Source organism: Gopherus flavomarginatus, chromosome 7, assembly GCF_025201925.1.
Source record: "Gopherus flavomarginatus isolate rGopFla2 chromosome 7, rGopFla2.mat.asm, whole genome shotgun sequence".
In the NCBI taxonomy this organism is placed as follows: Eukaryota; Metazoa; Chordata; order Testudines; family Testudinidae; genus Gopherus; species Gopherus flavomarginatus.
In genome coordinates, this window is record NC_066623.1 from 99,915,465 (window position 1) to 99,937,806 (window position 22,342).

At 40.9% G+C, this 22,342-nt stretch overlaps 1 protein-coding gene across 10 annotated transcripts in view; it reads right to left on the reverse strand.

Moving 5' to 3' along the window:
• Window positions 1-22,342, reverse strand: part of PATJ (PATJ crumbs cell polarity complex component) — a 215,053-nt gene that overhangs the window by 166,597 nt on the left and 26,114 nt on the right. For 8 of the 10 annotated variants that reach the window (XM_050961963.1, XM_050961966.1, XM_050961960.1 and 5 more), the window contains exons 9-16: window positions 21,317-21,419; window positions 20,273-20,364; window positions 19,153-19,291; window positions 18,721-18,855; window positions 10,210-10,286; window positions 8,627-8,683; window positions 6,050-6,184; window positions 673-840 (exon numbers count right to left, since the gene is read on the reverse strand). In XM_050961963.1, coding sequence (XP_050817920.1) covers window positions 673-840; window positions 6,050-6,184; window positions 8,627-8,683; window positions 10,210-10,286; window positions 18,721-18,855; window positions 19,153-19,291; window positions 20,273-20,364; window positions 21,317-21,419 — 906 coding nt within the window. The remainder of the gene's footprint in view (window positions 1-672; window positions 841-6,049; window positions 6,185-8,626; window positions 8,684-10,209; window positions 10,287-18,720; window positions 18,856-19,152; window positions 19,292-20,272; window positions 20,365-21,316; window positions 21,420-22,342) is intronic. The other 2 variants (XM_050961967.1, XM_050961959.1) reach the window with 1 other exon arrangement.

Sequence of the window (22,342 nt, forward strand, 5' to 3'; positions counted from 1 at the left end):
TTAACAACCGTGAATTTGATAGGGCCCTAAGCATATAGCACTGAACAGAACACTTTGGAGGGAGAGAACTCACAGAGTGGACACCATTTGATGGGATTAATCCAAGGAAGAAGAAAAGGACTCTGAAAGATGTTTGAAAAACCACATAGGACATCAGACATAGCAAAGCAATTTGAACAAATCAACAACTTCTGACAAATCGAACAATCAGTGCTGAATCCTATCATCTGGTTGTACTATGATATCAGAGCTGTGTGGTTTATCTTACTGAGATTGGAAACACCACTGGACAGGAACCAGATGTTACCTTTCATGTTTCCAACAGCATGAAGCACATGGATAACCCTCAGGAAATAATACAATGAGCTTTTGTTAAAGATTAGAAGTGATGACTCTACATAAGTACAAAGTAAATCCCTCTTACTGAGCTGGTTTCTCATGTTTTTTAACCTGCTTTGCATTTCCATGTGAAATAGTGATGATACGTAAAGACTATTTTGCAAGAGAGTTGGGTACAAAGAGCTGATGTACATATCCACGCAAATGGATTTCAGACACTTTTGTTTTAAAGAGCTGAAATTGGTTGAAGCAAACAAGAGGAAAGCCAAAACACTGTCTTTAGAAAGTTAGTGAACTTCTGTTCAGCTGAGCTACACAATCTCTTACCGCTACCTTTGGCTCTGGAGACGAAACCTCAATGGTGCTGAGCTCATCCACAAAGGATTCGCCACCATCGTCGAACAGGCGCCGACAACAAACCAGAGTGAACGGGGGCGGCACTTCTTTCAGAAAAGAAACTGCCTCACGGCGGGATTTTCCATAAAGCTGAACTCCATTTACCTAGGCAGAAAAGAGAAAACATGCATCACCATTCAGATATTTAAAAGGATATTGATCAGGTTCTGCAATAAAAATATTCTCTCGTTTACTTTAAACCATTACACTATATGCAATAATTGTCCTCCCCAACTGTATATAAAGGTCTAATTTCACTGAGGGATTCTAGTGAAGCTTGAGTGGTTTAGTTAATGTAACCCCTAAAATATGCATAAATTACTGTAAGACTGTTATTCCACCTCCGGATTCTAGTGACTTTATTGTTATTACATAGTGGTGATCCATGTCTTCTGTTTTATTCAGCTTCCCTTCATCCATTTCCTGCCCTCTGTGTTTCTAGTCCCAACACCTCCTACAGCAGGCATTTTGGTCTTAATCCCTTCACTACGGTAGTCATTCTTTCTGAGTTCCTGCCACGTAAGTTATTCACAGCCTCCCCAAATGCACAGACAGGAAAACTGATTTCAGCAGTACTTGACTCTAGTTTAAAGTGCTTTTAGAAATTAGTCCTAATGTCAGAACGTTTTATTTATTAAGCACTTTTCAGTGCCTGTATAAACTGCTGGCTTGACAGCCCACATGACTGAAGTGCTCTTTTCATCAACAGGCATCCCACTGGCAATGCAAACTTCTGCCCACTGACCCACCCATGTGCCTGAATTACGTTCTACATGGGCCAGGTTGAGAGTGTTATTCATTCTCCATGTCCCAGTCAATCCATGGTTTCTCTGCCAAGTCTGCCAACAAGGATACCAGTTAGGATCAATGATGAAGCCAAAGTAGAGCTGGTTGGAAATCCCAAAACATCCTGGGGAGGCAATTGGTGTGTTGGCATAAAAAAGTTGAGTTTGAGGAAATATTTCACCAAAAATTCAAAATTCGGAAGATTTTGAGCAGTTCTAAATCAAATGCACCAAGTCTAAACTTCAACAACTGTTGCAGGCTTTAAAGAAATAGTCAAATGGATGAGATGAGCTAGATCCTTGAGAGAATATACACAAATGCTTTACACAATAAAAAGAAAAAGCAATTACAATAAGCAATTCAGCAGAAAGTCTGACAAGTTAAGCCTTATCATCTCATAAACTTAAACTGCTCAGTGATAACAGAATATCGCAAGGCAATCGCTAATGATTTTTACAGATGGTGATTATGTGAAATATTCCCTTCAAAGTGGCTTACTGCAATAATATTCTCCCCCCCTCCTATTTTAAGAAACCTAAATATGAAGAGTTTTCCACCCCCTCTCAACTTAACAGTTCGTAGTGTCCACACATAAAGAAGGTATCTAGGTTTTACACTTGGTTGCACTGTAAAAATATTACATATACAAAGAATGCAGAATTTCACCAAGTGTCAATGGCCTGACAAAACACCCTGATTCTACACCTACCAAGTAGTGCATATGTCTACTGAAGTCAAGATCTGCCCAATGTCATTTCCTGTATCTCCATCCCTGTGGATGTGATCTAGGTTGGTCTGGTTAAGATTACATGCCCCATACCATATCATATATCTATCTTCCAGAGTCATCACTTTTCCTTAGATAAGCTCAATTCTTCCTCCTTTGCTTTGTGTTTATGTAGTTTAAATATGGGTTATGCTGTTTAAGAACCTACCATTTTCCTCTCAACTTTGTAACACAATTGAGGAGATAATCTAGAGCAGGGTTTCTCAAACTTCACTGCACCACGACCCCCTTTTGACAACAAAAATTACGACATGACCCCAGCAGCAAGGACCAAAGCTTGAGCCCACTCGAGTCCCGCCGCCCCAACTGCGGTGGGGGTGGGGGTGGGGGTGGAGAGGGGCAAAGCCAAAGCTAAAGCTCCAGGGCTTCAGACCCAGGCAGAGTGCCTGTAACCTGAGCCCTGCCACCCAGGACTGAAGCCCTCTGACTTCGGCCTCCGGTGGTTGGACTCAGGCTTCAGCTTTGGCCTTGGCAAGTCTACCGCCAGCCCTGCTGATCCCATTAAAAACAGGGTCATAACCCATTTTGGGGTCCCGACCCAGTTTGAGAACTGCTGATCTAGAGTTATACAGTCAGCAGAGCTTGTCAGGAATTTTCCCACAAAATATTTTTTATTGGGAAATGCTGATTTATGAAACAAGCTGGTCACAGACGCATCTCTGTTTCAACAAAACTTTCATCACAAAGGTTTCTCAGCTCAAGAGAGAGACAGAGAGACATGTCTCAGAATAGCCAATGGCCCAGTGACAAAGGCACTCAGCTGGGACATGGAAGACCCACAATCAAGTCCCTACTCCGCCTGATTCAGAGCAGGGACTTTAATCTGAGGCTCCCCTAACCCAGGTGCATGTCCTAACTATGAGGCAATGGAGTTAATGTCTTTATCTTGGCCTAACAATTATTTATATGAAGCAGGACAATTTCAACAGGAAAGAGACAGACACACACAGACCCTGGAGTTATGTCTACATTACAGCAGCATGTAGAGTACAGATGCTGCAAGACCAACCAGCACAGCGTAGCAGTAGGCAGTGCAGTAAGTAGCAATGTAGACAGGAGGCACTGCTTAGGCGAATAGTGGGCTCTGCATGCCTGAACCTCCAGGGTATATACCCTACTTGGCTCTTTACATGCCTAAGCAGTGCCTCCCACATCTGCACTGTCATTTTTAGCAAAGTAGCATCCTGCTTCTAGAGCCTTTCCCCATTGCCTTCCCCTGCTGTATGGAGCTACATGTGTAATGCCTGTACTTTACATGCTGCCATAAGCATAGGCATCACCTAACTCTATGGCGCTGTTTGGCAAAAACTCATGAGAAAGGCCTTGCAGTTTCATTCTGATGTGGAACGAAAACAAGTTGAAACCTTGATGTTTGTTGTGAACGGGAATTCTTGTTTTCCTGCCCTCTAAAATGGCAGATGTTTTCAACGAGCTCTAGAAACTGTAATCCAGCATTGCCGTGACTGCTGAGCTATTAGGCTAAACCGTTAATTAATTATTTAAACAAAAATATCAGTGCTAAGTTGTTGTTGTTTTAAAATGCATTTGGAGTGCTAGTGTGGTGGGAAATTATCATCTCTCAGTGTTCTGTGATTGATGGACAAGGGCTACTCGATGTCCACCAGCAGACTTGGGGACTCCCTCGCTGCTCTCTTATAGCTGCTGGAGATCAATCTCTAAGCAGGAAGGGTGCCAGATGCCCCATCCACTGATCACTCCATACTAGCCATTTCACTGAATGACAGTAATGGAGGTTTTAGAACAAAACAGATTGGGAGAGTGACAAGGAGGCAACGGACACCATGAAAACAACACAAGAAAATCAGTGAAAACAGGAATTTTTTGTAAGTACTATGATTTCTATCAAATAGATCTTTATAAATGTTTAAACTTGCTATACATTTTTAAATGTATCTCCCTCATTAATTATTAATCCAAACTATTTCCAGTTGTTATATCAGCACCTGTGTAATGCTGTTCGCTTTAGTTAAGGGACTGTCATAATTTCCATTACAAGCCCCTATTTAAGAGAATTTATAGCTTGGCTGTAAAAACATGCTCTAGGCTGAAACTTGGCATATATAGTTTTTGCCCTAGAGCACAGTTTTGTTTCAGTTGTTTTTTAAGCTGGGGGCGGGGGGTGGTGTTAAAAATTATAAAATTCACTAGCGCTGGTCATACTTGTGGACTTGTATAAATTGAAACATTTTTTCTTTATTATTTATACAAAAACATTTTTCCAGAGTGCAGGGGTTTTTTTGCTTTTAGTATTCAAATTTTTGTTTAATGGCCAAGATATTTAAATAACACTTTCAACATTCCATTAACCCTGTCATGTAGCAATCCAGATTTCCTCTGTTAAGCAATAATACAAGAACATGCATTAGTTCTCAGTGATAGAAAAGTAGGCATTTTTGGTGCTAAAGGGTTAATAATGATCAGAGCCCAGGCCACCTGAGCCCTGGACCAAATATGAACTAATCTAGCAAAGACCCTGATCCTTTTCTCATTGAAGCCAGTGGGACTTTGTTCTTTGCTGCCACTAGGAGGAGGTTCAGATTCAAAATGTCCAGTAAAGCTTAATTTAAGAAGTCTATTACTCTCACCCCTACACGTCCCCACCCTACATAGTTAATTTTTTCATGTCTTAATAAAGAAACAGCAAAAAAAATCAATTGAAAAAAATTACTGTTTTATCCTTGATATCCTGCCATTAAAATATTTATATGTATTTCTCCAAAGTAAACAGGTCCTCATTCTGGTCTGATCACACCAAAACAGCACAAGCCACACTCCAATACCTCCTCTGTGCAGATTAATCATTAACACACTCTGCTTGCTCATACACACAAGTTTTGTCTTTGAATTCAATATCCAAGTTCCAGAGAGTGAAAGGAATAACAAAAACCATCACTACAATGTGACTGGCTGCTTGTGGGGTTTTTGAGGGTGGTTAATACTCAGAGAGGTTACCAACCACAGAAATGCAAAAGTTAAGTATTCAAAGGGCTTTTATCAGAGGATCAATCCTGCGGCGATCGATGGATCGGCGGTCGATTTAGTGGGTCTAGTGAAGACCCACTAAATCAACCGCCAATCGCTCTCCCGTCGACTTCTGTACTCCACCTGCTAGAGAAGAGCAAGGGAAGTCGACGGGAGAGCGTCTCCCATCGATGTTGCATAATGTGGACCCCATGGTAAGTAGATCTAAGCTACGTCGATTTGAGTTATGCTATTCATGTAACTCAAATTGTGTAGCTTAGATTGACTTTTCCCTTTAGCGTGGACAAGGCCAAAGACTTTTAATTCAGGTACAATAGATAAAAAGTATGCCTAATACAAACATCATCATTGCACTCATCTCCCCTAGTATCTGAGCACTTCACAAATAATTACATAAACCTGACAAGACCCTTGGAAAGGTACGGTAGCATTATTTTCCCATTTACCAATTAGGCCCGTAGGTACTACATCAGTAATAAACAAACTAACTTCTGGATGGCAGAGAGTCTTAAACTAAGATAAGACTTGTCCCTAATCTTACAAAAAGCCTGTGGCAGAGCCAGAATAGTACAGAACCCAGCTTTTCTGACTCCTAACCCCATGCTCCTCCTACTCATTGACTGTTTAAAAGATACTACTGTGCACATGCATTAGCCAGCCTAAAATGCCATAAAAGCATATTTTTAAAGAGTTCTGCAGAAAGAACAAACACTTTATTTCTAGTTCTGTGGACTTTACCTCTAGAAGTTCATCCTCCAGTTGCAGTAGGCCAAGCATAGCAATTGGACCATCTGGAGCAATTGAAGATATGTAGTGATGTCCATCAAATGTATCGAGTTCAACTCCTAATCTCAAAGTGTGGAGAGGCAATAGCTGCAAAAAAATAAGCAGTGCCTATGTTTACAAACATGTAACAAATGCATTCAACTTTCAATAACTGACCAATTCAAATTAAACTAGCTGCACATTAGCATATTTAAATCCTAACTCTGACATAACTAGTGTTGCATCACACAAATTTTGCTAACTTTTCTATTCAATTTGATTGCTGTTTTTTCCTTGCACAGTCCGTCTTTCGGAAAAACGTACATCCCTATCTTCTCAAAAATATCACTACAGTGATAAACTGGAAAAAAACAAAAAACAGAAGAGAGGTGGATGTATAAGACCACCCCTAAAAAAAAGCACCTGATGTCTATCCTCTGTGTAAAACTTGAGTTACTCTCCACTAAAGGCATGTCCAAAAGAGGAAGATCTTACTTGTGACAGCCTCAGGGTAAAGGCACCTGTATTCCCCCTCCATGGTTAATCAAGGGCACTCTCTTTAGGCTTACAGCTCCCAGTCATCACCTCTCCTAGACAGAGACCCATGTCCCACTCCCTCTCGATCAGGGATTTTTAAGGCTATGCAACTCCTTGCCTTCCACTGTGATATGCCCAGCAAGCTAGCATCTGTGCTTTGCTTTCTCTGCGAGGGCTACAAACAGTTTACTGCCCAAAGTTCTACGTCACCATACAACTTCTAAGCGATCACATTTATTCATAAAAGTAAAGGCATTACAGAGAAAAACATTAAAAACAATAAAAGTTCTTACATATATGCTAAAAAAATTATGAGAGGTCACCCAACTTCAGCCTAGAGCTCTGATATGGTTTAGTCCTTCAAAACCAACCACTGGGTTTCCCCCAGTACAAGTTCATATCAGTCTTGAATCCAGAACCAAAACTCAGGCTGTGTAGGATCTTCTATTTCTTTATACAGCTTGGCCCTTTGATCTTGGCACTCCGTAGCAGGTAATCAGCAGACAAGACCCTTGCCTCAGAGCATAGCTTCATAACTCTAGGTTTTTGCATTACCAGAGTTGGAGAATTTGCATTAACCTCTCCTGAGGTATTCCCCAGGAAATCCATGTAACACTTATTGGCCCAAAAGTCCATACTTGACTTCTGAAAATATGTCAGACTTTTGAACTTCCAGGTTTTATGTCAGTCACATCTCTCTCCCTAAAGAGATGACATACAATCCCAGTCCACAAACTTAACAAAGTCCTTCAAGAGTATTGCAGGAAATTGCCACATCTGTTACAGGATCATAATCACTATTTTAGAGGAAATCAATAAAACCTAACCATACAGTCATCTCATTTCTTGATATTTGTATCAGTCTTTGGGGCAGGGAACATCTCCCTGAAGCATCTTTTTCAAATAGTTGCTATCACTTGTATCCATATTTCCACAAGGAATTTCATTGATTTTCTGCTGGCCATTTCCCTAGGGACAACCTTAATACTGTATTCCTCTCTAGTAAAACTCCACATAGCAAATATCTGCAACCATTCGGAAAACTTTCTGAGCAGACTAGCTGACGCTCAATCCAGACAAGCTAGCAGGCTGTGAAGAAACAAAGAAGATAGCAGAGATAATATCTGTTTCCTTGATTTAGGAACTTTGCCTGCCTTCTATCACTCAAGTTCATAACTTGGTGGTCTTGCTGGTACCCAGCTGCTTCTGGACAGATGCCCATTTAGGCTCTGATACTGCAGTCAATGTGACTCCGTACAGTACTAAGAGTCCATACTTGCAAATCCCTTACGGCATTAGGACCTTACCTAGCAAAAAGTTTCTTGTAGTCAGTGTGACACACTGCCTCATAGTCTGCAGTGGTTTCCGGTATTATTTAAGGTGCCACTCTTGCTTCTGTCCAACTCCTATCTCAATAGCTGGCATCAGCTAAAGCACTGAAGCCAGCAGCCCCCAGATTTAGAAGTGAGGGGCCCTATATTCTTGAAAGTCATGCTCCCCACTTGCCCGACAGAGTCTGAGGAGATTTAGGACACTCTGCATGGCCTGTTTTCCTATGTGGGGGTTTTTGGGTTTGGGCTTTTCTTCTTTCAGAAAAGGCGTGTGAAGGAATTCAGACCCAGTACACATAAGCAGCATTGGCAGGCAGTATTTCTCCAAGAGATGAGCTAGAGCCAGGGCCGGCTCCAGCTTTTCTACCATCCCAAGCGGGAAAAAAAAAAAAAAAAAAAAAGCAGCAGCGCGATCGTGCCACTCCACTCTTCGGTGGCAATTCGGAGGCAAGTCTTTCACTCCAAGAGGGACCCGCCGCCAAATTGCCGCTGAAGACCCGAACGTGCTGCCCCAATAAGCGGCCGGAGGACCACCCCAAGCACCTGCTTCTTTAGTTAGTGCCTGGAGCCGGCCCTGGCTAGAGCCAACACTGGAACTCCCTCATATTTCAGAAGTATTCATCTCTAGGGTTTTGGTTCATGCCCATCTCAAAAAAAGAGAAAATGAAATAAGATTCCAAACCTTTGAGTATTTCTGGAGCTCAGCATCATCTGTAATTGGCATGTCCACACGAACCACCTAAAAATTGTACACCATGACAATTAAATACTACTAGTATAAACTTTAATAGAGCGCCGAATTATAATAGAGGACTGATTATAAGAACAGCCCACAGTAAAATAAGGGGACAAGAAAATTATGCTTTTTAATTTTTAATGCATGTCTTGGTCCAGTTTGGTGCCTTAGGGTTATCACCACAAGCTATCAAAATCACATAGCCAGACTGGATCTAAATGCCACACTCAGTAACCAGCTCCTCACCTCAGAAAGACTTGGTGGCTGATAAAGTGATCAGAAAGGGCTCAATCCTTCAAACTCTTAGTAGTCCTATAGATTTAAATGGAGCTGTGTGTGACTGTAAGGACTATGTGAGGGTTTGCATTATCAGGCTCAAATCAAACTGTGCATCATGGTAAAGCGAGATTTTGCAAAATGGAAGAGAGGCATATGCAAAGGAAGAAAACAAAGACTTTGAAAAAGGTGCTGGTCAACCATGACCTTTTATTATTCAGATGGGCCAAATTTTGACATTTTCACTATCACAACCACATTTGCTACAATGAAAGGAAAATTTGGCCTACTGAGCTTCATGAACCAGCTTTACTTCCCATACATATATTGGAAAATGGGATGGTGCTAAAGAAAGTAATGTCAGGCTCTGGCAGTGCACGGATAGGGATATCTAGCAGTTGGCGTGGGTAACTAGATTTATTGAATCAAAACACAGTCTTATATGGACTTCAAAGTTCTTAACGGAGCACTAATGGGTTGCAGAAAAGGGAGCTCCTCCAGACACCTCTTAATGCTACTTTAAATCTTCCAGCAAGACATTTGGAGTGATAGTTCTGCCAAACAGTAAAAATAAGAGTCTCTGAATCAAGTGGACATGTATTGCAAAGATAAACAGTTTTTTTAAGGTCATCAGAAAAGGATGTTGGCTTGAATGTTTTATTTAAAAACGCACTCACTCAGTCTTAAAAAGCAGTAATGAATACAAAAAAACCCTGGTCATTCCCCCGTGATGATTCGTATTTAGAAATGTAATCCATCTCTTCCTTGACAATTCTCTAATAAGAGGTGAAGAAAAATCTAAAGGACAGTTAGCACCACAAAGTTACCCTTACCTTCCTTTTCTCCCAAATACATTTGATAATCATTCTTCTAATAAAAATGTAAGATTCATTATGAAACATACGACTCATATCCTGAGCCTTTTCTAAGTGTACAATAAAACAAATAGATCATAAAAACAATCATAAAAATGCCAAATATTTTAAGTGGCTGATATATTACAAATTTAAAAATGAGGTTGATTTAAAAAAACAACCAAAACATTACTCACAGTTATGCAATAGTACAGACATAAACAGAACAAAAATGTGTTAATTATAACATCCCTATATTTCATCCTTGAATGTTCAGGGAAAACAAAAAATGCTACTCTACTGATCTGTTCCAACCCCTGAGCAGCTTGTAAAGTTAAGCTCACAGCGTTGCAATTTAAAGAAACATAAACGAGTGTACTTTATTAAACGATAACATACCATGACTTCATAATCAGGTCCCAGTAGTTTTCCCCACTTGGATTTCAATTCCTTTTCTGGAGAGTCTGAGTCTCTTCCTAAAATATAAAAGTGAATGTTAAATTTACTAAACCCTGCCAAGTACATTTACTTCAGTAAAGATGCAGCTTAAATAAAAGATTATGAGGAATGATCAGAAGAACAAAAACATTCATTAATTTGGGTCTATCAAGCAGTGCAAATCAGAATAGACTTTTGCAAGAAAACAATGCAAATGTCAGCTACTGCTGAAGTGAAATTTATTCAGTTGAGAAGCATAAAAGGTGATGGTTGCATTGATGAGATGTGAGTTCTGTACCGTTTAATACCGTAAATAAATCACTCTTTTAAGGTGCAAAGCAAATTTCACATGGCTTTATAATTTGTTGCTGTTTAAACATTCACCACTACAGAGCAGTGCTACCCCTCTTCCCACACCAACCCCTTTTGAGAAGTAAACACCTGACAAGACATTGCCGTTATCAAGAGACTGCATCAGCACAATGCAGCGGCAGACTTTATTTATATATTTGGCAGGTATAAAGGCTTGTCTGGTTTAATTAGGCCAGTGAGTAACATGAGCTTTAATATAAGCTTCAGTTCTAAACCAGTCTTCCATGGGAATCTGGCTATCTTGACATTTACATCTTTCCAGCTTTCTTACTTATGCAACCAAGGCAGTATTATAGTCATGTAAGACAATTTGACAGGGCTAGACAGCATAAAATGACTGGCTGCCCTGCATTTGACCTCACCCAGAAGCTCAGTACTCATATAAAGTTCCTAGCCTAAGTAATGTTGAGCTGGTAAGAGTCTAACTCTAAAGCAAAATTTCAACTAGCAGCAGCAACTGGAGAATGAATTTACTGAAAACTTTTTAAATGGCCGTAATATTGTCACAAGTCTGGACAAACAACAGAACACTGGTATCACTAACATGTCATCTGACCGGAATCGGAATACAAATCACAACAGCAGCTCTTTTCAGACTTAAGTGCGTGCATGTTATTTCGAATGTTGAATGTTTTGTTAAACCGTTAGACAAAATACTTAGGAGTTGGAAGCCTAACTTCCATCAAAAGTCAAGAGGAACTGGGTGCCTTTGAAAATTTCCCCTTCACTTTTCAATATTAGAGGACAGAACTAACAAATCAGACTTGAAACACAATCCTCATTACATCGCTTTATTACTTGGAATTGTAAGCTATTCAATTATTTCAGTAACAATGGAAGAATCAAACAGCAACAGTTAAAAACAAAGGCTCGGAGTTATTTGCATTACAATGCAACACCCTCAAGAAATCAGGTCTCCATGCTAATTATTTTTCCCTCCCAGTGTTGAGCCCCACGTAGCTTTAGATCCCTACCAACCACTTTCTGTCACATCAGATAGCCAAGTTTACCTCAACTGCCTAACCAGAATTTCTCTGTATAGAACCAAGCAGCTCAGATTCCAGTTTGAAGTCTTCATTGTACATATATATTTGACCTCAGACTCAAGAGATGCCAGCACAGAAAGATTTCAGGTCAGATTTAGTCAGATCATTGTTTCTTTATTGAACTATATCAAGAATTAAGCCTGCAATAGATTCTTTAGAGATAGGCTTCTATAGATTCATCAAAATATGGGATAAGTATTGTTCTCTTTAACTATTAAATGTAGGTTTCTGTCAATAGATGCTCTTCTTCAGCCCCACTTTGCTTCATTATCAGGTATAGACTGATCACCATGTTTACCTCCCAGCTGCTTCAAGCATGAACCATAATTCCACAAACACAAACATATTCACTTACTATCATGCATCTTGCAAACAAATGCCTACCCTTGCCAATTTGCATGGACATCCAGACAATCCTTCCAACTCAGAGGAATACCAAGGAGTGTATGAGTTCCTACTCCAGTCCACCCTCTAGGCTGGGCCCCAGCGCTCACCTGCGCCTCTGCTCTGCTCCGCTCCATCCAGGTATTTTTCTACTCCAATTCCAGTCATAAGAGGCTCAGCCCTCTGGCAGAGCCCCAGCTAGTTTGCCATTTCCAGGGTTGTCAATGAACAAAGAGAATTAACACCAATGAACTATTCCATAACTGTGGTAAAGCTCTCTTTCTTCAGGAGCTCTTGTCAAGTTGTAGCCCCCAACTTAAGTTGGCAGGCAAATACAGAGGAATAGTGCTCTCAGAAGGTGAAGCAGGCCCTTCCATCCTTCAGGGTGGGACTACCAGGCTGTAGCCATCCAAGAACCTCCTGTCTACCCTCAACTGAGCTGGGCTTCCCCATTTTGAGCTCGTCCCTCCATGTCTGACATCTCTCACAGGTGTGGTGGGATGGAGCCACCTGAACCCACATTAGCTCATTAACCCTATAATGTTGCCCAATGTGTGGTTTGTATACCCCATCACACACCCTCCCCTTCAAGATGGCATCCGAGGAACCAGGCCAGCTGTCTATGCCCTCTGTCCCTTAGGAAAAAAACCAAAACACACCTTCTGGTGAGCCTTTCCAGCTCTATGCTGTAATTGAAAGGCATATGACTAGAGAGACAGGCATCAGTGCATAAGGCAGGGATTCGTGTCTTTCTCTGCAATTAACCACCTCAAAGGGGCACAATCGGTGTCCAGCTTCAATGGGTTTCCCAGAGAGAATCCACAGCCCATTTCACCACCAGGGTTTCTTTTTCTATCCTGAGGGAATAGCTTGTGGCTAAAAAATAGCATGGAATGTTTCTCTCCATTTACTTCTTGGGATATGATTGCCCCCAGGCCTACTTCCGACACACTGGTCTGCAAAATAAGTTCTTTCGAAAACAGAGCGGGGTGTTTTCTGTTTGGGGTGAACTGGACAGGCTCTTTACACAAGTGACCTTTCCATTTTTTGAATGCTTTTTTGCAGACATCAGGCTATCAAAATTTTCCAGGGACAACTGTCCTTAAACAGGTCCATGAGGGATGTCGTTATCATGGAAAACCCTAGCACAGACCAGCAGTAATAACCTGCGAGCCCTAAGCATCTCCAGACCTGTTTTTTGTGGTCAAGTTTTTGGGTAGGCTTTTAAGGCCTGAACTTTGTCCACAAGGATTGGACCTGACCTTTCCCCACAGGATATACCAGTTAGATGTCATCCTTCCAATTTTACACGTTGCTGGGTTTGTGGTTAGGCTGGCTTCCCACAGGGACTGGAGGACAATGGCAACCAGTTGCAGGTGGGCCTCCCAGTCTCAGCCATAGATGACCACATCTTGTAAATAAACAGCATATGAACCAGGAGATCAGAGAACTTGGGTCACTGGAGCCATTGAAATGTCACTAAGGCACCATGGAGGCCAAAGGGCATAGTCCTTAATAATTATAAACCAGAGCAGCAAAGGCAGTTTTCTCACATGATCCTGGTATGAGCCGGATCTTCTAGTATCCCTTGCTAAAATCTAATGTTGTACTATATTGAGTCTCACTCATCTGGATTAGTGGTTCATCCACCCGGGACGTAGGATGTGTGTTGAATTTGGAGATCACATTAACTTTTCTAAAAATCTGTACAGAAACTGGGTCATGCCATCCAGTTTAGGGACCAGCACAACTGGGTGTCATCAGTCACTGTGGGATTCTTCAGTGACCTCTCGCTCTAACCTGGTGCAGAGCTCCTGTTTCACTGCATCCCACTTTTTTTTGGGACGCAGTAGGGAATTCTCCCAGGTGCATTGCCCCCACTCTATCTGGACATGATGTTGACAAAGTGAGTTCATCCTGGCTGGGGTGGAAACCCCATCAGGAAGGCATTCGTAAGGTTTCTCACTTGGACCCTTTACTCTGGATGGAAGTTTTCCCCTAATCTGTATTGAGTCAGGGTCCAGAAATGTGGACGTTTGGGGTCCCAATTCTGGCTCAGACGGATAAGTGATAAACAAGCCCTTCCAGGCCTTCAGGAGGTTACTTTGGTATCTGCATTGTCTTCCTCTTGTCTGATTTCATAATTAACAGGTTCCACTTGATGTAATACTTAATACGGACCTTAACACTTAGTAAACAGTTTGGACATTGTGCTACAGAGCAGAACTACCCAGGTTTAAATACACATATACGCGTCTGTAACAAGGTCCTCTGCCCACCTCTCTTCCTGGGGCCCTCTGCTGCCCCAGTAAAGCACAGAGCGGCTTCTCTTTCTACAGCACTCGTGCCTTTCTTTATACAAGTTCTCCCACCACCAGTGATACTATTTACAGAGCTTGCAGGCCTGACAATCTCCTCTCTTACCCAGAGTCTGCCCTCAGCCTGGAGACTGACCTTCTGGCCATCTTGTCTTCTGGCTGCCAGCCAGCCTTTATAGCCCTTGAAGCCTCAGGCCCACAGGTGCAACCAGTTCTAAGGGCCAGGCACCAGACTTCTCCCCAGACCCAATCTATTTCCCTTAATTGGGGCTGGCTGAGCAGGGGCTAATTAGGTGCCTTGCACCAGCACCGTGTAACAGCATTCCTGTGTTAAAGGCTCACTATGGGCCAAGTTGAGCACTTAAAGAGATTCTCTTTGGTGAAGGCCCCCAGAATTTCAAGCCTCTTCTAGAGCTTTAGTATGTTCTGTACAACATTCTCTGTTCTAGGAGCCAGCAATTCTCACATCTCATGGACAAAGTCTAAGATACCACAGGTAGTCTCTCATATAAAAGAGTTCAAACAGGAAAAATCTAGTAAATGACTGGGGTACCTCCCAACTATCAAATAAAAAGGAGGAAGATTAGTTGATCTCAGTGTGTAGGGAATGCAGTAATAAACATCCTTTTCAGGTCTGAACCATTTGACCAAACCATTGGTCTGCAGGCGATTGATGCACGTTTGTAGGGTCTTTATTTTTAATAGTTCACAAGCCTCCTGCAACAGATGGGACACAAAATTAGTGCCTCAGTTGGTTAGGATTTCTTTAGGCACACTGATGTGGGCAAAGTTCTGCTGCAATAGTCTTTGCACTGGGGCAGTGCCATGGGACTGCTTCCAGATATCAGGTGGCATAATCAGGTCTGACCAGTATACATTTATAACCAGATGCACTCTTTTCTCAGGGTCTGGGCAGATCCATCCCGATTCTCTCAAATGGGGATGGGACTAGAAGGGCTTTGGTCACCCCTCTTTAGGCCCAAGGAGCCACTTGGGATATAAGCTACAGAAGTCCGACCTCTTGGTGAATTCCAGGCCAGTAGAAGCAGCCTAGAATCCTGGCCACATTCTCCTCATGCTGAGGTGGCCTGCAATGGAGGCAGCATGAACCAGCCACATGAACTTACACTGATGAGACTGGGGAACGAGGAACTGCGATCAAATTTCATAAGTCGGTCGGTCTCTCTCCTGCTAGTATAGTCGCTCACGTTGGAGCTTAAATTGTGGGTACTGCTCTGCTCGATGTGGGTCTATTACCTCTCTGTTGTCCACTGACAGCTGGTCATAGGTCTGGCTGAAGGGCTCATCCTCCCTCTGATCTCTGGTCAAGTTGGTCCCTCTAGTTAGGATGCCCCAGTCCTCTTGGGGCAATGGCATCATTTTGTCACTATCTGGGGGAGCATCCTCTTGTCTAAAACACCCCAACTCCAGGATGTAGCTCCTCACCTATACCTAACACCCAGGGACTGGATCTCCTGAATCAGCCTCTCTAGGCAGTCCAAGGCTGTCTTAACTCCACTCAGTAACTCAGAGAAATACTCCCAATCTTGTCCTCAGATAATGGAGTAGGACAGCATTGAGGCCAGCCCTGCTAACAGAGGCCTCATGTGTTCCCCTACAGTCAACTGCCTCCATGCATTAGGATAGGGTTTAACCTCCCCATGGACACCCAGTAAGAAGAAAATTCCCCCACTCCTGTCTCAGGATTCAGGATCAGGTGGTCCCAAACCAGGCTCTGATCACACCCAGAATCTACCAGACATGTCACCTCTGTCCTGATTATCCAGATAGGGACAGTTAATTTAACCAGAGTTAGCTTACAGACTCATGGTCCCTTCTGGCTTTATAATACATGAATCTATGAACTCCCTTTTTCTGTTACAAAATTATGGCCTGAACCTGAAAAGCGTTTAACATGTAAAACTCCCAGTGGAGTCAGATATGCACTTCTATGACCACCATGAATGCTCACTCAACACCTCTCAGGATCGGGCTCTTACTGTGTTCAGTTAACCGAAAATTAAGATCATTCCCCCACACCCAAAACAATCCCTAATTCACATGTCCATATTTGATGTTCTGGGGCTCAGCCCATTAAAGAGAACTTCCTGAAAATTTAAAAGATTTTGGATCTATAGGTTTGGTTCAAGAATATCTAATTCCAGTGCCTCCATCCAGTACCATGAGATTCCTTCCTTCTCCCCTCCCCATATTTTTTGGTCCCTTCTCTGGGTTGGTTTTTCATGGTTTGTAGTACATGCTATATATTATCTATATTGCATAAGGCCTCAGAAATTGAACTGTTTCTCAGCAATGGGACTGCTTCCAGATATCAGGTGGTACATGCTATATATTATCTATATTACATAAGGCATCATTAGCATTAGCAGTAACATTCTATATCTTCAGAACTTTGCCTCTTTACTCTCTGCTTTCATGTAGTTTTTCTTCCCCATCTTACTAGCACTGGGTTCCTGGAAAACAATGCCTTTTTTGAGGGGTGTTTAAACTACAGAGACTTTACCAGCATAGCTCTGTTGGTATAACTCTGTAGTACAGACACAGCCTACACCGAAGATAGGGGTTTTTCCATTGGTGTAGGAACACCACCTTCCCAACTAAATTAGGCTATGTCAAAAGAAGCATTCTTCTGTCAACATAGCATCTCCTACTCTAGAGGCAGGTTGACATAGCTATGTCCAACAAAGGTGCGTTTTTTTTCAGACCTCTGACCAATGTAACTATGCCAGCCTTAGTTATAAGTGTAGGCTAAGATCTGCATCCCTGGAACTTTCAAACGCTGACCTTTTTCTTTGTCTTGCAGATCTTCTCTTCTCCCCTTCTCACAGGCTCACTATGTAGCGATGTGTCCTTCACTTTGGATTAAAGATTTCTCAAACAGCATAGCTTTTTTATTTCTCCAGTAGCTTTTTCCTCCCTAATGTTACATGCTGTTTTCTATCCAGGTCTGGATTCACAGCTTTCTGACTAAACAACTAGCTTCTCTCTTCAGGTTTTATATACTGCTACACAAAACAAACAAGCACTCTCGTCTAGTCTTAATTTATAGCTGCACCTGTAAGAATGAATTGCCTCTCTAGTCTGCTAGGAAAAAATTTAAGGCCCCATGCACACTGTTTCCTGAACCACGTATCATGACAGAGTTGTTTAAACATGGTTTAGTGGGCCAGCATCACTATTTAATACCTCTTCAGGAAAATTTAATAAAAATTTAGTCCAATTGGGCCTAAAGGAAAATAGTTCATGTTTTATAAAACACACCTTTTACATTAACTTTTAAAAGGCACTTCCAGAGTTGAGGCAGGGTTTAAATTAGTAGTGTTTACTTTAGCACCATTATAATTAAGAGCCTGTCAGCATTTCCAAAATAAGCACCCATTTTTGGAATTTCAACTGGCCATTAAATTCTGTTCCAGGCTGAAATTTTATACACAGTGTTTCAGTCTGAACAAAGTTTCCAACTAAATGAATGCTTTTAAATTTTAGGCAAGCAAAAAAGATACAAGTTTATGAAAAAGCATGATGCAGCTGATAAATGTGAGTGTCTTGAGCCTTTTTAGTTTTGTAAGGAAATTGAGTCCTACCAAACATGGACTCTTGATTAAGGGTGTAGGACATTATATACCACAGATAGCTTTACCCAGCTTTAAAACCATTCCAATGTCATTACTCTGCAGAAGTCCAAAGAGCAACAGTACTCATAAACCCAGCATCCACCAGATTAACTGCATTATCCTTTCTGAAATATCAATAATGCCTACACTGCTTAAATTCCAGCACCCTGAGCTCAGAGACTACAGATGAGCCTTTGTACAGAACAGAAGTACTTACTGAAAAGAAATGGATAAAGACAGGCACTACCCCTGTTCAGTCTTCTATCTGCAACTGTCAATCTGGCTTCTCCCTCATGGATATCCTGCCACCACCTCAAGCTCAGTATGGCAAAATCTGCACTCATCTTTCTTCAACTAAACCTCCCTCTCTCCTCCATTATTTTAGCAACTCTATCAACTTCCCTGTCCCTTGGCATCATCAACTCCTCTTCCTCTACATAAGCAGAGTCAGTAAATGCTCTTGTTTTCCCTCTAGCATAACCAGAAATGCACCTGTGCCTTTTCATTCCCACCACTGAAAAACTTCACAGTTTACTGCCTCATGTCTTAGATTTTGGTTTCAGTTAAATAAAAAAGCACTGAAGAGCAAAAAATTAAAATTGTGCAAGGAAAAGGAAGCCAAACTGTCCCATAATTATGAAAATTAGGTTGAAGAAATGAATTTCAAGAAGTCAGTAGATACACAGGAGAGAACACACTGCAAGATGTTTTACCTACCTAATTTGTGTAGATTTTGTTTCTTTTCATTTTCAAAATTATCTTTGTCCTCTTGATCCTGCTCATTCTCACTGTCCAAATTAGTTTCCGTCTCTACAGCTCCAGACAGGAATAAGGCTGGCATATTTGGCTGCTCTGTGGAGATCCAAAAAACTTTCGAGTCAGCCAGGTAGTACAGAGGATACATGATATGCTAACCAGTATCCACTAGCTGCTTCCTTGTTCAGTTTACAGGAACTTTGCTCTCAACTCCACCCCCCACACACCCTTACATCCTACGTCAAAGGCTCCGATTCTGTGCAGAGGACCCTTAAGCCCAAGATTTATGGTTGCTCAGCACCTCACAGAAACAGGCCCTATACGTTTACTTTGGTCATTATAAATTGGAAGAAAAATTAAATGAACCATTGGCAAAGGGAGGAAAAGGACTACCTCTCTCTAAAGATCTTCCTGAAGAGAAAGCATGAGAAGGTTTCTGTCGAAGCAAGGTAAGGTGCACCACCTGGCCAGTGCGACGCAGCGCCTCCACCACTTCTTGGTTGGAGCAATCCTGAACACTAATCCCATCAACCTAGTATAGAAACACCATCAGATTATAGACATCAGATTATGGTTGAGTTCTAACATTTGCAGAGATATGTAAACCAACAGTGCAACTCATCTCTCACAGTTATACTGATGGCCCTCACAGACTGTAATGGTTGCAAAAGAAGAATTCCATTCATTCAGCTACTTCAAAATAATCAGATAAATGCCATCTTCAAAGTTTCTTCTTAATACAAAATAAAAACTTCTCCTTGATAGCAGGCATGACCAAATACAAAACAGCAATTTACTAGATTTACAGAAATGTAAAATACATTTGCTTTTCAGCAGAGATACTGGGTGCAGACACCAGCTTGCACAGTACTGGGCATGGAGCTTCCTGGATGATTTTGAGAGATAACAGTCTGTTCAGATCATAGCATAGTCAGATCTCTCTTTTCATGTTAAGAAATCTTTAGAGTTATTCCTACTTGAATTACGAATGCAAAGTTAGCCATTACATGTTAACATGGCCCTGACATTTATCCAGCAGGTTTTCACCTATAAAAAAAAGGATTATTTTTTTTAACATCTGTGTTACTAATATTTTGATGATGTCAACCCAAAGTTAAATACTTATAGATGTACAATTCTGCAAGATATCAAGCACCTTCAAATCCCACTAACTTTAACGGGCACTGAAGATGCTCAGTACTTTAAATCAGTCCCTAAATCAAGATCCCTGCTCTAAGATGCTTCAATCCAAACATCTATCCTGTTTTACTATTTACGATTCTCTCTCATTTTTGGTCGTACACTAATAATCCAACCACTGCAAACCAGAGCTATTAGCTCAAATACTAATTCTTGTTGACAGTCATAAATTTGTCAGTGTTCCTCCCTTTCACAAACTGGATGTGCTTTAGTGTGAATGAAGTGAAAGAACAACAAGCTTTAGTAGAGTGTCTTTTAAAAATCCAGATATATGTAAAATACCAAAACTGATCCAATTAAATATTTTACTTACAGCAACAATTTTGTCCTGGACTTGTATAATGCCACTGTGATCTGCAGCACTGCCAGGTATTATATTTTTCACAAAGATCCCTGAAGAATCTGCTTTAAAAAAAACAAAACAAAACAAAAACAAATGAATAAATTAAAGAAAATACTAATTTTGGCCTTTTGTTAAGCTCTAAATAAATGTGTGCTTAAGAACCAAGCACCTCTGGAGGCCTGGGTCCACAAGTGGAATAAAGTTGCATCACCTCCTAGTCACAAATGAACATTGAAATCACAACACTCACATAATTTAGTAGTTATGCATGATTCCAAATCTGCACTCAAGAGAAGAGCAGCAATTTAAGCACCTTTATACTGCCCTAGTTGATTTACCCTGCTCAGAAAAGTCCCTTTTTATGACAGGTCAGTTTCCATGCCTATACAAGCTTTGATCCACCAAATCACTTACATATGACAAATTTGACTTCAAGGGGAGTATTTATGCTTAGAAGTGAAGCATGTGTTTAAGTGCTTTGCTGGATCAAGGCCTCACTCATCCTCTTACATTTAGTTTTAGCAATTCAATAATTTAAATTAGACAAATCCCTTGTGAAAAATCTCACACAAATGCACTTTTCTATTGTATAAATATATTTTGTAAGGGGATATGTAGAAATCACAAAAAGCTTTCCTTCTTTCTCATGTGTAGAGTTGTACAAAAGCATTCTGTGCACCCATAGTTACATACAGATATTTTTGGTGTGCTCCCAGAACTCAGACACTAGTGCAAAGTATGAAATAGCTGTCTGCTGAAAAATAATCACCTTGTGAAGATGGCACACACATTAAACATTGTTGAGATGCCTACAGTCCTGCACTGGCAGAGAGATGGACTGGATAATCTAATAGGTCTTTAAATCTCAGACATCGAACTCATTAAAGAAATGAAAGTGCATGTTGAGCTATGTGGCATGTATCAAAGACTTCAGCAAAAACATAAGGCCAGTCTGGGCATTTGATAAACCTCTGCTCTAGTCTTTCATAATCAGTTAGTCAGTGTATAACTCACCCACATCAGATGTTCCAGTATATCCAACAATTGTTATACCAAGGCTTTGTCCATCTTTTTTTGTAAGCTCCACATCATAGGTATCAAAAAGAGTTGTGTTAGCCTAGAAATAAAACAGTATACAGTTTATAAAACTGAATGTCCACATTATAGTAAAAAAAGTTTGTTATATCACTAACATTTTAAACTACAGACTAAGGTTTGAAGACATGATCAGTGATTTTGGTAGACCAGCTTCAGACACTTCAAAAAGGGAGGTCTCACTTCCAGAGGCTAGAAAATAAAGGTGTCAATTTGGGCACCCAAAATTACTAGTCACTTTGAAAAACTTGACTATATAATATATACGATATCAGAAACAAATATCTATAAAAACATAAGATATTCATATACAGACAAGGGGCCATGCTTATCACAGTACCTAATGCCACACAGTAAGTGCTTTGGAAAGTTTCTATTGCTCAATTAGGAATAGAGAATTGCTTCAGGTACACGACATCATGACACCATGCCAGTGGAAGAGAGAAAAATACTTGGCTCTCAGTCCCCTGGCTTTATCAAAATATTATTTTTCTCTTAGAGCCTGGAAAGTATTTTGATTCCTTACAATTACTAAAGAATCACACACTTGTTCTCTTTAGTGTAAAACGTGCTCATGAGCTCCTTTGGATCGTTACACTCCTATGTTTGGAAAGCACCCAACATACTGCGGGTGCTACCAGAAAAAAAACAACAATATGCACTTTTTGGTAATTATATCCAAAAAATGCATATAGCACATTTTAAAATATGGTGCTCAAGATAAAGCTAGGTGTGCAAGACACCACTTTATTTGATATCAATCATACACATATCTACTTAATTACATTTAAGGGAAAGTTTGAAACGATTACTATCTTGATTTGAACTGGACTGGACTGGACTGCACAGAGAAGCGGAAGCATCAAAGAACCTGTTTAGAAGGTGAAGTGACAACAGGAAGTCAAAGCCATGTTAAAAATCACTTCCACTGAGTACAAGGTAAAT